The sequence below is a fragment of the Leptidea sinapis genome, chromosome 22, assembly GCF_905404315.1.
Source record: "Leptidea sinapis chromosome 22, ilLepSina1.1, whole genome shotgun sequence".
NCBI classification, from domain to species: Eukaryota; Metazoa; Arthropoda; class Insecta; order Lepidoptera; family Pieridae; genus Leptidea; species Leptidea sinapis.
Window position 1 is genome coordinate 12584577 of NC_066286.1, and position 16113 is coordinate 12600689.

Genomic DNA, 16113 nt, shown 5'->3' on the forward strand with positions numbered 1-16113 from the left:
CCGGCTCTGGTAGAGTATCCTCCTGGGGTAATTGCTTTTTCAAGACCACTCTCATATTTTGTTGGGTGGGAAGGGATGGCCTCCAGTCCTCGACACTAACCTATACGAGAGATAGCGGCGCTAGGCCGCTACTTCACGCCGGTATTCTGTTTGAGTGTGGTTATTAACCGGGACGATTCTGGCCCGATTATGCTGACGTCATAAGTTGGCAGTGTGATTCTCCCACTTCTAAAAACCCCTTAGTCGCCTCTCACGACACCCATGGGCCTGGGACTCCCCTATTCTTTTACGCCCCGGGGAAAGTACAGTCCTTAACGTACTTTACTTAAACAAGTTTACCTACACGCCTACAACAAGTATAAAACATGAGATCATATACATGTAGACAACTAATAGGTGACAAACAATTTCATCAGACAAGTTTCCAACAAATACTGTCTACGAAAAGTTTTATGTTATTGTATTTTGAAAAGATTGCATACAACTTGTATTTGTAATTTGCATAAAACTTGTCAAATACGAGTATAATAGGTACCTTGGTGTAAACGAAAGGTGATAATGCTCGATTGTGCGAAGCGTTTCTGTAGTCGGAACATTCAAGGTTGAGCATTACGCCGCTTAAAATGCGCTTTAGTCTTGCTGTAATTGGAAAATTATCATTATCCCACTGACGTTAAGCATCTATGATTGTACTAGTTCTCGATGCTCATTTCTCATTTGACTGATACTGACAGTTGTCAGTTATATTATTACAGTTTCTCACTTCTCGTTCTCTAAGAAAATGGCTCCTCCGACTCGGAGTATTATTGGATTTTTAAATCCGAAAACGTTTAAAAATGTGCTTAATACTAAGCTATCCAAAGCACCTTGTCGATTTATCCATAAGTGTATTAATTGTAACAAATATACCGATCGTCCAAATTTATTTACGTCTTCAATAGGACATAAAAGTTTAAAGTGTAAGTTTTACATGCTCTGTTACATCATTATTGCAGCTCTAAAGCAGATATGCGATCTGTAATTTTTGTTTTTTATCAGAATTAAGATGTAAAAGTACAGGTGTAATAAAAATAAAACTATTAAGATAAATGGAAATTCAACTGAAAAACATAACCTCAATCATTTCAGATACCGAAATTTCACTGAGACGGTCTTTTCACACTACAAGCAATATTTACGCCAGAACAGACTATTACAAAGTTCTCGGGGTGTCCAAAAATGCATCAGCTAAAGATATTAAGAAAGCATACTATCAGCTAGCAAAGAAATATCATCCTGATGCTAATAAATCAGATCCTGAAGCTCCTAAAAAGTTTCAGGAGGTTTCGGAAGCATATGAGGTTAGTGTAATTGTTAGTTTTTCTAATTCATTCTTTCTAGCTCATTAATACTTAATATTTATCAATGACATCTTTGACTTTTTTTATTGGAAACAATTTGATGTTCAAAACAATGAATGTATGAATGTGTGTGTGAATGTGAATAATGTTCTAAAATACTAAGACATACTATAGTCTCAATCATAAGAAGCTGTAAATTATGTAAACAAATGTTCAGGGGTTCTCAACACTTAGATGAATGGAATAATATAATTGTATTTATATGTGTATAATATTTAAGAATGGTTTTAGATAATTACAACTAATGTACTTAATAACCATTAATTATGAAATAATTAAAAAAAAATTACGAATTGATACAAACAAAGCGTTAATAACATAGAAACTCAAGCTCATTCAAAACTCGAAATGGCATGTCACATCATCTTGTGATATCTATTTCAAAATGGTGGACGGAATGTTTACATTCAAGGAGTTGGACTTGTTCCTGTACCATAAACATTGAGCGACACTATATCCTTAAAATATAACCCAACTGATTTGAATTGGTTTTTACTTTTGTATTACAAGAATGGTAATTTTAGTCAATTGTATTTGGTTAACTAATAATATTGTCGTTTTGTCATCTTCAACATGGTAAAAGCTATTGATGTACTTCATTTATAGGTTCTTGTGATGGGGACTTTATATTCCAAAAGGTTTCTTAGGTTGTAATCTTATGTATCAGTTGTCTCTCTAACATGTCTCTGAATGGTGTTGATCAATTATTTTATATTTAATGTAATGTATTTGTTTAAGAATAAGTTTTTAATTTTATTGATAATTGTTTAAATAATGGATGTCTTAATTATATTGTAGATACTGTCTGATGAAAGTAAACGTAAACAATATGATACATTTGGTACAACATCGGATCAAATGGGTGGTATGGGGGGACCTAGTGGACCAGATGGGTTTACCCACCAATGGCAGTATAAATCTACTATTGACCCAGAGGAGTTGTTCCGCAAGATATTTGGTGATGCTGGTTTTAAGAGTGAGGCCTTTAGTGACTTTGCAGAGAGCAAGTTTGGTTTTGGAGCAGCTCAAGAAGTAATTATCCAAGTTTATATATACACTATTATTTTAAGATTAATAGGAGAAACTGACTTATTTGTTCAAATTTAAAAACACTTTATTCATGTAGGTCATGGAAATGACACTTATTTAATCTCACTGAATTTACCGCTACTTCATAAAGGGTTGAGCTAATGAGAAGAAGTAGCAAGATACTCATTGCCACTCTTTTAAGTCAAGATTTACATTTTAATTGTTTTACAAATCATTTCAATTACAATATATGCAAAGTGATGCAACAAAAATACTTAAATGTCAAAAACTGAAAGTCTTACAAGAGTAAATCAAAAAAAGAAAAAAAAAAGTAAATTAATACTTATAAACACAAGAGTTATTGAGTATAGTAGGTGCATTAATCCACACATACCGTAAATAAATAGAGGCATTATGTGAGCATTTTTAAAGGAAATAATAATAACAAAAAACACATTAAGCAGGCAGGTAACAAGATCATCCAGCCACCACCATATTACTTAACATATTTATGAGAATAAAAATAACAAGCAATTTCATTAAATTATTTGATGTAAGATTTTAATTTATACTTGTGTATGTTATTTATACAACTTGTGTTTGTATTTAATATTATCTGTGTATGTCTCTTTTGCTTCATTAGGCCACTGCAAATTTATAGAAATTATTATTAAATTATGTGACTCTTAAAAATGATATCCTAAAATTAAAAAAAAAAATTGATGAATTAATGGGGACCTGAAACGAAAGTACATTGTAAACTCTATATAATGACACTGTCCATTTTATGAAGGGACTGTCCATTTTATGGCGTTATAGAAGTGTTGTTAAATGGAGATATGAAAAATAAGAATTAGAAAAAGTTTATTTAAGACAAGTGTTAGTAGTTATGTACATAAACAATAATCCTATTTGAATGCTATTGCATATAGTATGTTATTTTTGTCTGACATCTTTTGCTGCACCAGTAATGTTGTTGTATTTTTTTACTTATTTTATTCATACCTTGCGATATTGAGGCATCTTGGTGATAAAGGAAGTAATTTTCCAATAATTTAGCTGCCTTCAGAGCTTCTTTAATGCTCGGAGGAGGCTCAGGCTCATCTGTCTCATCTTCTTCATCTCTTTGTTCTTGATTCTCAGTTTTTCTCACTGAATCCAAAATTGAAAATTTGTGAGAAACTAAGAATATGATAACTTGACTTCTACTTATTAGTCATGTTCAACAAAAGTCTACACACATGTGCAAGCAATCCCAATTTGTAAACAAAAGAACGAATTTCTTAGAAAGTTCGGTATGCATGATGCCAACAGTCTAGTTTATTGTGGGCTAGGATAATAAAGCGACAAAAGAATGTACACAGTTGTGCAGTTTTTACTGATTTCAGCAACTTAAAAGGTACTTTTTATTACTACTCAAATTATGGATGTAATGCTATGACAGTGTATCAATGTATGCAAGACAAGCTAAACCAACCAAAGCCAATTGATTTAGATGCTTTAGGGAGTTTGTCATTAAATCTAGTGACATTACATGGAGTTTACACTGTATTTTCTTTTTGTTGCTACTTTGCATTGTGCTCTATACATGACAACATATTTTAATTTTTCTTAAATAATAAGTTTAAGATGTTGTTCACCTTTCTTGGTTATAAATGACAAAGTGAAAAAAAAAAAAATTCTCATGTAAGTGTTACAAATTATAAAAAATTAAAATAAATTTTTCCATTAAAGCATAATCAAGGCACTCGGAAGTATTATTAATACCACCAAATGTTAACAAAAGATGATTGTATATTTTTTATTACTTCAGATAATAGTAAACCTTAAGTTTACCGAATCAGCAAGGGGTGTGAACAAGGATGTAAATATAAATGTTATAGACATTTGTCCCAAGTGCCAGGGTTCTAGGTGTGAGCTTGGTACTAAGGCTATAAAATGTACATATTGCAATGGAACTGGAATGGAGACATTTTCAAGAGGTAATGAGCATGTTTTACAATTATTGATATGAAAGAATCAAAAAGTTGTTTATTAATACAATGCACTTGACCTAAATAAGACACCTAAAATGTTGTTTGTTACAGTATATTTTAAATTAAGACAAAGAAGTTGTGTCGTGGTAATTACACAACTATGTTAAACTTAGGTCAAAATCCACCATATTTACGACTTACCAACAAACAAGCACACAGGTTGTCTGTTAGTAAGTCATAATCACCTACTCTCTCCTGAAACACTAGAGAAATTACAAGAGCATCACCAGCCTTGTTATATCGTCTTTGAAACTCTATACAAGGGTTGGTGGCAACTAATATCCTGTAAATATATTATTTATGATATCATTGATGAGTATGTTTTTGTGTTAAATATTTATATTCTTAATTATATTAAATTATTACTTGATTTATATTTTGGACATGAATTTATCTTGCCCATGTATTTTTAGGTCCATTTGTGATGAGATCTACATGTCGACATTGCCATGGTACTAGGATGCTGATTAAGTTTCCATGTTCAGAGTGTGAAGGAAAAGGACAGTCTGTATGTATTTTTATTACAATTGTAAGATTATTCAATGATATAAACACCAAATACCGATGCAGTGCTATATAATATAATAATTTTTTATTGTGATGAAAGTTTATCCTAAAATTAAGTAGCCTGTTGAGTTTCTTGCGTCCGTTCTTCTCAGGTTGGAGGCGGTAACTTTATAATGATTTTCAATAAGTGATTTTTAAACCTATTTTTGAATTTCAAATAAAAGGTCACACTAAAAGAAATCTAACAAAATGATAAAGTACCAGCTATTATAGCTGGTACATCTTAAATTGTCTATGCACATAATCTTGAATCAACAAGACTACTATTTACAGTCAATAGATTGCATTGTTAATTTTTAATATTTATTTTTCGAAAATATATTAAATCATTTGCTATTGTATGTAGCAACATTTTAACTCTATTCTATCCTTCCTATTGTGGCTTCTGCCGAAGGGGTACCACAGTTCAGCCATTGCTAAGTTAGGTAGAACACCAAGCTTAGATTATGTATTTGATAGTTGTTAAAAAATTTACCAATGTTTATGGTAATGATTGTATCTGGATAACAGCTGTCCTCCTCTCTAAACTTCCATCATTTGGGCTTCCCGAGAGCTTGTGCAAGTGGACCTCCAGCTTCCTCACTGGGCGCAGCATACAGGTCGTTGTCGACGGACATTGCTCGAACCCGAAGCCCGTGAATCCTGGAGTGCCCCAAGGCTGTGTGCTATCTCCTACGCTGTTTCTTCTGCATATCAATGATATGTTGGACACCTCCAACATTCATTCAAGAAGACTCAAGTTTGCGCGTTTACCACTAAAAAAACCCCATTTGTCGCATCACCGCTCTTCGACAACACTTCCCTATAAGCCTCGCCTAGTATCGGAATACTGGGTCTCGAAATCTCGAGCGATTGCCAATTCCGTGGCCATCTGGAGGGCAAAGCCAAATTGGCTTCAAAGAAACTGGGTGTCATTAATAGAGCACGGCAATACTTCAAGCCGGCCCACATTCTAGCGCTGTACAAAGCGCAGGTCCGGCCACACGTGGAGTATTGCTGTCATCTCTGGTCTGGCGCACCCTAGTATCAGCTCGATCCATTTGACCGCGTGCAACGCAGAGCAGCTCGAATTGTCGGGGACCCAGTACTCTGTGAACGGCTGGATCACTTGGCGTTGCGTAGAGACGTCGCTTCATTGTGTGTCTTCTACCGCATTTATCACGGGAGTGTTCCGAAGAGCTGTTTTACCTAATTCCTGCCGCCGAATTCCACCTTCGCACGACACGCCACAAGTTAGGATATCATCCTCACCATCTGGATGTGTAGCGGTCCTCCACAGTGCGGTTTACAAGGAGCTTTCTTCCACGTACTACAAAGCTGTGGAATAAACTTCCTTGTGCGGTGTTTCCGGGACGATACGACATGGGTACCTTCAAAAAAAGCGCGTACACCTTCCTTAAAGGCCGGCAACGCTCCTGTGATTCCTCTGGTGTTGCAAGAAAGTATGGGCGGCGGTGATCACTTAACAACTGGTGACCCGTACGCTCGTTTGTCCTCCTATTCCATAAAAAAAAAGCTGTTGCGATAATTGTTTTAAATGGGATCCAAAATTTGAATTTTGATGAAGCTCACCATAAAGTTTACCTTTTGAAGTTTTGTATGTTGGACCAATTCTGAAACATCCTAGGTTTTAAGATAGTGCAGTGCACAAGTCATGAGCACAGATTTGAGAATGTTGTAGAAATCCTGTATGATTAGCCCTCAAAATTATATTTTAACTATGACACTTTATAAACAGTTTTTTTTCTTACATCATCTTGTATCTTCCACATCTATGTTGGGTATGTTATATGTATTGTATGAGCACGTAGTATTATTACCACAAGCCACATATATATGACACTATTGGAACCATAGTGGCCCAACAACATTTTGCTATACTAAGTTTATAATTTCTAACAGTTATAATTAACCATTTTGGTTGAACCAGAGTGACCTAATATTAATATTTAATGAAATCACTATGACCATCTTGATTCTACCAAGAGATTAGTTAAGAACAGTTGTTAGAAATCATGAAATGGCCTAATATACACATAGGAACGTGTCTCCACACAGCGGTGTTATTGGGACCATATGACGAGTGGCGAATATCGTATTGTATCATGCGGATTGCTCGCAGGGACTGGCTCGTCTAAGAGATATAGCAGTTTTTCATTGTATATTAATGTTGAAGGTGCAAAGAAAGAAGATAACAGTACCAGTGCCAGCAGGAGTGGAGGACGGTCAGACAGTCCGCATGTCAGTCGGCAACAATGAGATATTTGTGACATTTAGAGTGGAGAGCTCCACCTACTTCAAACGTGATGGGCCTGATGTACACACGGACTGTACGGTTAGTTGATTACATTAACATTTCCTAGGAGAATTCATGTTTCAACCTTAATTGACTTACATTTCGAAAAATACACATAGCTATTAAAGTGAAAAATTGCTCTGTCAAACATGATAAATTTAAGAAAATTTATTGAATTAGGCGATACTTTGCGGAAATCCATAATTATACAAATTATTTAAGTTTTCTTTAGTGTTAATTCCGCCAATATTTGTTTTCAAAACAATTCGACACGTGTTTCGCCTCTACACGAGGCATCCTCAGGACGTGTTGTCTCGCCAAAATCTGGCACGAGACTCAAAGTGAAAGCGAAAATTTAGCTATCAAATTACTTAATGTTCCAAATATTTGTCAAAAAAAGTGTGTTGTCAAAAAAAGATTGTCTTTGAACAGGTACTAAACAAAATCAAGGAGTGTGTTACAAACAGACATACAGCAGAAGCTAATAAAAGCGTATTAATTAAAAAATCCATGAGCGTTAACTCAAAATATGTCAGGAAATGCCCAAACACAACTGCTGTTAAAAGCGGAACTCAAGATTCCAATTTTAAAAGGTCCATCAAGGAAGTTACATTTTGGCACACCCTAATAGGTATATTATACTACATGCGTAAGCTATCACGTAGTATACTGTGTATGCTGGCTACACACAAGTAAAAAAAAACACACGCGAGAAATATGATGCGCACCAAAAGCGTTACTATCCCATTTGATGAGTAGGTTTTACTCTCCTTATTTTTCTAATACCGGGCGCCTTATATGAAAATTGATTCTTAAGGAGTAAACTCCAATAATTGAGGTACTCTCTCCAGTAAACCAAGTACAAATAAAAACTTAAACAGTTATTTGATATTTCTTCTAACTTTAATACCTAATATATAAAATACCTGTAGTAGTAATAATAACATAGTATCCGTTAATCTATTATTGTCTCATATTTTTATTGTATCAGATTTCAGTGTCACAAGCGATCTTGGGCGGAACTGTCAGAATACAGGGCCTGTACGAAGACCACACACTACAGGTTTGTTGTACATATTTTTTAACACATGTGGCCCCCTCACCTGGAATTTGAAAAAGTATTTGGAGCGCGCGGCCCTGAGTACAGATGTCGATATCGCATTTACGAAAAAAGATGTTTTTTTTTCGTACATCAAACCTAGGAGACACACGTAAACTTTAATAACTTTATAAGTATTTTATAGTCACTAATCTATTAAGTTGTAACATGAACACCTATCTCTACAACAGAAAACAATGACTACAATAAATAATTATGATCACTAGATTGTGATATGTCTGTTTGTATGCACTTATTTTTGTTCTAAATCTATGTTTCCGTTCACTGTATAGCGTCCACACAATGTAAACAAGTAATGAAAACGCGTGAGGGCACGATTTCACCTTGTACACCGTTTTTGAAAACAACGAACTGTAATTGAATATCTTGTTTACTGTTTCAGATCACACCAGGAACATCGTCACACAGCACAATTCGTCTGTCACGGAAAGGAATGAAGCGAGTCAGCCAACATGGATACGGAGATCATTACGTACATATTAAAATACAGGTAAGTTGTAATTAGTCAGGTATATACTAATACTAATATTACTTGACCGGTCAGTTCTATGTCAGGTTTGCTCAACACTACCCAGTAAAAAGTAAATATAAGTACTGCCGCCTTACTGTACATTCGAAAAACTATCAGTGAGAATAATTAAGCTTTTTGGTAAACACCCACTTTCTATTCTTTACTCCAGGACTGGCCTGAGCAGGGTCTTGTACAGTTGTAGCTTGTTAGCATATAAAATTTTAGCGTATATTTTTATATTGTTAATTTTTCTGGTGAAAATATTATAACTCTCCCAATTTATGATGAGTTCGAACCTATTAACAACATCATACATAGTTAATTTATTAAATTAGGCGTTATTTTGCGGAAATCTATAATCATTCAATTGTTGTGTGCCTCCTTGAGTGTAGAGTCAGTCTCGGCGAGTCAACATCTCCTGAGGATGCCTCGTGTAGATGCGAAGCACGTGTCTAGTTGATTGAAGACGAATCTTAGCGGAATTTACACTCAGGCTCACAACATTTGAATAATCATACATAGTATTTTATTAGACATGTTGTTTAAATAAAATACTTTTTAAAGGATTGGAACGCGTGTTGTAACTGTATTTTCAGTCCCCCTGAAAACGTGTCACAAAACATTGGGGTTAGATAAATAAATTATAAAAAAAATTAACTCTTACGCAAATAAATACCTTATGTAAAAAATAAAGCTATAATTTCACGCGTTTTAATCCTTTAAACATTATCTTATTTAAACCACATTCATATTTAATACAATTCAAATAGACTGTCTCTTAGCGACCTTTACCGCTGAGAATATACCAGGGTAGTTTGAAATGTGCATGTACAAAGATGTGGAACTTTTGCTTAATAATTAAATCAAGTCATTTTATAAAAAATCCTTTAACTGTCTGTATAATGTTGCAGGTGCCAAAAGTACTCAGCGAAAAACAGAAAGCGCTTATGTGTGCTTACGCGGAACTAGAAGAGGACACACCGGGTCAAATACATGGGGTCTCATATGATCGAGATGGTGAGATTTGATTGTTGATTTAGAATACTATATGGCATTCCATAAGTGGCAACCCTTTCGTTAAAGAAAATGCAACATACAGGCGCCTCATATAAAAACATAAACAACCCAATGATTTTTATTTACAATAGGTATTGAGGTATATGACATTATATAAACTTACAATTTATTTTACAGAAAGTACAAAAAATAGCGGTAGTAGTGATAAGGATGAATCAGAACGGATTCATCCGTCAAACAAAGATCGGGAGGAAAGTGAACAGAATTCAAAATGGACTCTATTCGATTCAATTACAGATGCATTCGAGAATAACAGGGCTGTATTTTTAACGGGTTTCTTTATCTCAGTTTTTGTCGGTTATTTGATTATGGCAAGAAATCCAAATAATGTTTATATTGAGGAAAATATATTTGGTAGTGTTGAAGGTCGGCCTGTGGATGTACCCTTAGGTTATAAAAATACGGTTAAAAAGCAAAGGGATGCCTATCCGGATTTGTATGAAGCTTAGTTATTGACTTAGGAAAATTTGCTGTTTTACTAAATTGAAAGACTTGTAGCTCGCATCATTCACACATAAAGCATTGGTCGAGTATAAAAATGCACATGACGCAGGATATTCCGTGATTATTTTTGGTGTAATGAAGAACAGCGAAAGCTTAAAACAGCGTGAAAAGTATAAAATTTAAATAATGTTATTAAAAACACTGAATCATAAATAATATTTTATGAGGAATGTATGTTATTAAAAGTAACATAATACACGTGTCTGTCCTTAATCCAGCAATAATGTATGAATTTGAGCCTATTTGGAGGTAGCAGAGATTGTTCATAACTCAGTGAGGTTAAGGAAGACGACCAAACCACTATTATGATACTTATTTACATCTACATAGGTTAAGCTTGAAACAATATGTTTTAGTCTCCATATAGAAATATTTATAATGGTAAAATCTAAATTCTGCGCTAATTTATAGCTAGACTACAGATAATAACCTCATAGAAAGATCATTCGCGTGGTATAAGGTACATAATATTACAAACAATACATTTCTTTTAGGTTTTATATTTATCAATAATGTCGGCTGTCGTGTAGCTACGTCACTTTCGAACGATCTTGAAAGCAAGCGGCACCAAGACTACAATTTTAACTCTGTTATAGTCTCTATTATGATTTGAAGTCGATACATAATTGTATATACTAGTATTACCAGTATTGAGTGAAGCATAAAAGGGATAGTGGGCTGTGAGGTTAAAGTATATTATTATATTCATGTTATTTATTATTTGACAAGCATACTTTGTTCTGATACCTAGTATAGAGATAGTATGATGGTTGTATGTTGTATAAATTATTGTTAAATGTGAATATAATGTGATATTGAAATTACATTGATGTTTTATTTATACGCCTATCCCACACCATCATGCTATTTCTTGCCACTATACTCTGTGTAGAAGGGGTTGGTAATTTAAACACACATAATAAAACTGTTACATTTGTATTTTAAAGTTTCCACTTGGAATTAAAATATACAATTATTATTAAAAATTTAAAGAGAATTAGGACACCCTTCCAATTCACGACAAATAATGCCTCCTCGAACTTAGCGTTCTGGCTTATAGAGGGCACGACCGTCTACCGTGATGATACTACAAACTGTTAGGTGGAACTGCTGAAGTGCCAACTAACTTACACAAATCAAGTTAACTAATGATCTAATTATATAAAATAGTATCTAAATATTAACAGTAGTTAAATAAATGTAATTGTTAATAGGGATATCTTACGGCAGTTCATGACGGTGGTGGCGCTTCTTAACATATCGAGCTGACTTTTGACAGTGTTTCATTGTTGAATTTATTCGATACTTATTCTTAAAGAAGTTGCATGTTTATGGATTAGTAATTTTGAACAATTTCTTAAGTGTCGAAATAATAATAAATTATTAATACGATAATAAAAATTCCGGCTCGTGCATATATTTACTCAGTCACATAACATTTTCACCTTGAACAAAATAATAGACACACCTGTAATAACCGTTAAATTTATAACAAGTTCCAAGTATTACTCTAGAGGGCCTACCATCAACTTTTAATAAGCGATGCGATTCCGATGCAGTTCAGTTTTAGTACCTAAACTGACGCGATAATATTCGTACCATGAAGTGCCTTTTACTGAATGGCGTTTGAATAGCTTATGAAGAATGAACGAAATAAATTTGTCTGTGGTCCGCGGTGTGAGAAAGAGATGACGCTCTACAGTCGTTGCGTAAGTTTGTCTCTCTTACTCGAACCATATACGTTGCGTTTCGAAACCTAAAATGGTATGATTTTAGCGGTTTTTTTTGCGTAGAAAATACTAAAAATACATTTTAAAATTACACTTTATAGCGTCAAATTATAAACCATTAAGCCCTTTTTTGTACTTATTAACTAATAGTAATCTGAAGAAATATAGTTCTTTGAATTACATTTTTTTTTAATAATTTACTTAGGTGTTTTCGTAAAAATAACGAGTTATGGACGCACCTCCATTGATGTTTGATTTGACAGGAGCACAGAGTACATTTTTTTAATTCGTTCTTGCGAACAAGCCCGGGCCCTTAGTGCCTCGTCTTTAGTATTTTCATTCTCGGTATTTAATTTCAGTATTTGTTATACAAAAAAGTCCAATAAAGTATTCTCTTCTCATCTTTCATCAATAAAATTTTTCTTTTCTGTATGTTAGGTATTACTATTTTTTTAAAGTCATTAACAACACGATTCACTTTCGTCTAAGGAAGTAGCAACTTTTTTCGAATCGCTCACTTTGACACATAAGCTATCCAGCTTAGGTTGAAATATTACCTCACGGTACGAATGAATGAACGAACTAAATAAGTTTGCGATTCAATTGACATCATTTTTGACCTTCAATTGACATCATTGCGATTTAATCAGTTGATTTTAGGTTGTCAATTGAATCGCAATAAGAGTACACGGTAGGCCCGTAGGTCGACATATATTGGGACAGCTTCAGATTATTGACAGCTATATCACTGACAGTAGAAGGTAGTAATTTATCTCTACCTGTAGATAGTATATATGAACGGCCGTTACTCGTTTTATTGAGCGCGAGTCAATGGAACAAGTGCAAAGATAGCGTGCGATAAATTCCGCGAGTGGAGCAGTGTGTGGGCACAGACTGCGTTGTGGTAGGGTGAGGAGCAGAGCAAGGAGCGTGGTGAGGCGGGCCTTAATGAAGCTATGTCACTCCCCACTAGAAGTGACTGTCATCTACGAACTGTATACGATTTAAAATAAAACAAAAAAAATGTAATGACGATACCTGACTACTTTCATGATATTTTTGCAATAAATACTTTGATTATTCTAGTAAAAATGCTTTACTTACAGGTATTTAGAAGCAAAACTTTTTTTAAAAATATATTTATTTAAAACGTTACAAATTTACATTAATATAACAGCAAACCAAAAATCACGAAGATTTGTCCGGATTGCTAACACGAGTTGAGTTCATAATAATAAATAAAATTAAGAACAGAAAGAACTTAATTACAAGCGAAGCATCATTAGATGAGGCTCGCATTCAACCGGTCATCGCTGATTCATATCTCTATGCGATAATAACTGATCTTATTTGATTTGTAGGTAAGGAAGCATAATTAAAGCAATATTTTCGTAAGTGACTTTTGGAAGTGAGTTTATTTTAGTTTCAATTGGTATACATACCTAGAGTTCACACATGTAGTTTGCGTTACCTCATCATTTTTAATGCCATTGATTACGTGATAGCTTATTTATGTATATTAGATCTTTAGCTTTCTTTTCTGTATATGATTTAGTTCATAGAAATAACATAATTACATTATTTATAGGTATATTTTCAGTAATCTATACGAGTTTATATCTTTTAGGTGGATTAAATTTTATATCAAAACACTAGATCTAATCTTGAATCGTGTTTTCTATTATTTTTCTTATAAAAACAAATGCAGTAAGATAAAGATTAAATTTTATTAAATAAATTTCTTATTTTTTCTCAGGTAAGAAAATATCTATATCAGAACCACAAAACCTAGTCGACGCAGTTAAGGAAGCTCTGGAAAAAAAGAAGACCATTGTTGGCTCGGCTGAATCGCACGAAGATGTAAAAGAGTCTAAACGAAATAAGGGATAGGAGGAACTGTCCCGGCTTGCTTAGAAGTTAAATAACGTGTAAGATAATATTGGGATTCTACATTCGCGTTCTAGGTTATTGTTAGTTGAAAGTGGTTGAAACACTGGGTTCAAGGAGATCTAGACTCATATCAGGGCAGGTGATATCAACAAAAGTTTTTATTTGTTCTATTATATTGTAACACGTTAACAAATATACATACATTTATTCGAGATGTAACCATATATATATATTTACGCGTAGGCCGCGTAACGCTTGTTAAAATTTTACCGTTTCTTCGAAGCAATTAATAGTTAAGGTGTGTGTCGACTGTCCAAAATGATCTTACTAAAATTATTTTTCACTAATGTTATAAGTAATGAGATAAACAAATACTTTTTTTTTAATTTACTAAGAATTTTTAGTATGATGTTAATATAGTAAAATTCCCTTTTTCAGTCACAATAACTTATTATTGTTTTCAAGTTAATAATGTACTAATTCCTAAGTTAACAGACATTTGTGTACAGTAGGTGTATGAAATATTCACAGGATCGTGTATCACTCGTGTTTTTGATTGACCGACAAAAATTTAACTTACGTCAAATAAAAAATCTGAAAAATCGTATAACGGCAACATCACAATTTTGAAAACTTTACTGAATGATGACAAAATAAATAAAATGCCCGACATTTTATTTATCGCTTCAAAAAAAATCTTATAGGCAAGTATGTTAATTTTTCCAAATAATAAATGATATAATTCTGTTATAACAATACGCGTTTTAATGCCTTAAAATTATTTGAAAACTCTCGGTGTAAGTATTATGAATATATTTTAATTTTGAATACGCACAAATTTTAATTTTTCAATTATAACAGGTTGTTAGAAAGAAATGGGATTATTAAAAAGTATTATTATTAACTTTATCAATTCGAGATCGTCATGTTGCTAGTAATGTGTACTACACATTCGATAATTTCTTTATGGAAGATGGAATGGATTAAAAACAAGATCGAACATTTGCACAATATTCTATTTCTATGATGATCTAAATTCTAGATAGTTCATTAGCTATAAATAAATATCTGTTCATGTGTGTTCAGTTACTTATTTGATAATACAGGAAATAAAACACGAGAAATGTATTTTGTTAAGTTATGATTGGGCAAAACATCACATCATTTGAGGAATACAGTATATCTAATCGGATGACCATGATGTTTTAAGTCGCATTTACTACACACATTGCCTCCGTTTGCAAAGATGGAAGCTAAAATTGCGAGCGAAGCGCACGCGACAGTCGCGGCCTTGTCCGCTTCATTCTACGTTTTGTGCGTATACTCTTGTATATTACCTATGCTTTGTGGTTGATATTACGTAACCGCGCCCGCGAACCAACGTGAACAAGCACTAATGCCTGTAATGAGTTGTATCAGTCGATACGTACCCTAACAATAAGAGTTAATACAAGTTTATCTTATCTTATGGAAATGAATTGTTATTAAATTCCATTCTGACATGTTTATAATATCTCTGTGATATGACTGTAATAGTTAAAGAAGTTTATCCTTATTAAAAATAACACTATTTAGAATAATACTGTTAGTTCATTTGCAATTATTGATTTATTAAAAGCCAATGAAAGCTGTATATAGCGGTTGACTAGTTTGTAGTTATGATAATTAAATAAATTAGAAAATTATTGTTCTTTTATTTGGTGATTTAAGAGCTATTTTTACGCGCCTAACCTGCTGATAAAGTCAAAGTAAAATATTCTAGAAAGCCCTTTTATAATCAGCAATGATTTGTAAAACATTAACGCTTTAAAACATCACATTAGCATATTACACAGCCGGATTAGCCATATAGCAAGTGTAGCAATTGCTACGGGCCCCGCATGTCCCACTCTTCTCTGTCTAAGCATAATTTTTTGAGATTAACTTATGATATTGAATTTCTTGATGTGGCAA

General features: G+C 33.5%; 1 protein-coding gene across 2 annotated transcripts; it reads left to right on the forward strand.

Moving 5' to 3' along the window:
- Window positions 1-751: 751 nt before the first annotated feature.
- Window positions 752-15845, forward strand: LOC126970820 (protein tumorous imaginal discs, mitochondrial-like). Of its 2 annotated transcripts, none has more exons than XM_050816951.1 (10): window positions 752-959; window positions 1129-1340; window positions 2199-2432; window positions 4243-4411; window positions 4879-4973; window positions 7209-7367; window positions 8320-8391; window positions 8831-8938; window positions 9871-9976; window positions 14027-15845. In XM_050816951.1, exons 1-10 carry the CDS (start codon window positions 782-784, stop codon window positions 14158-14160), a joined length of 1467 nt encoding a protein of 488 aa, XP_050672908.1. In that variant the 5' UTR covers window positions 752-781; the 3' UTR covers window positions 14161-15845. The 2 variants fall into 2 exon arrangements, with proteins under 2 accessions (XP_050672908.1, XP_050672907.1); XM_050816950.1 differs by lacking the exon at window positions 14027-15845 and adding an exon at window positions 10154-11364.
- Window positions 15846-16113: the final 268 nt, after the last annotated feature.

What these genes read in the sequence shown, in the direction of transcription:
- LOC126970820 (XM_050816950.1), top strand. Translation starts at nt 782, where the DNA reads ATGGCTCCTCCGACTCGGAGTATTATTGGATTTTTAAATCCGAAAACG. An exon ending in GTTTTGGAGCAGCTCAAGAA is followed by an intron (nt 2,433 to 4,242) that starts GTAATTATCCAA and finishes TTATTACTTCAG; the next exon opens with ATAATAGTAAACCTTAAGTT. An exon ending in AATGGAGACATTTTCAAGAG is followed by an intron (nt 4,412 to 4,878) that starts GTAATGAGCATG and finishes ATGTATTTTTAG; the next exon opens with GTCCATTTGTGATGAGATCT.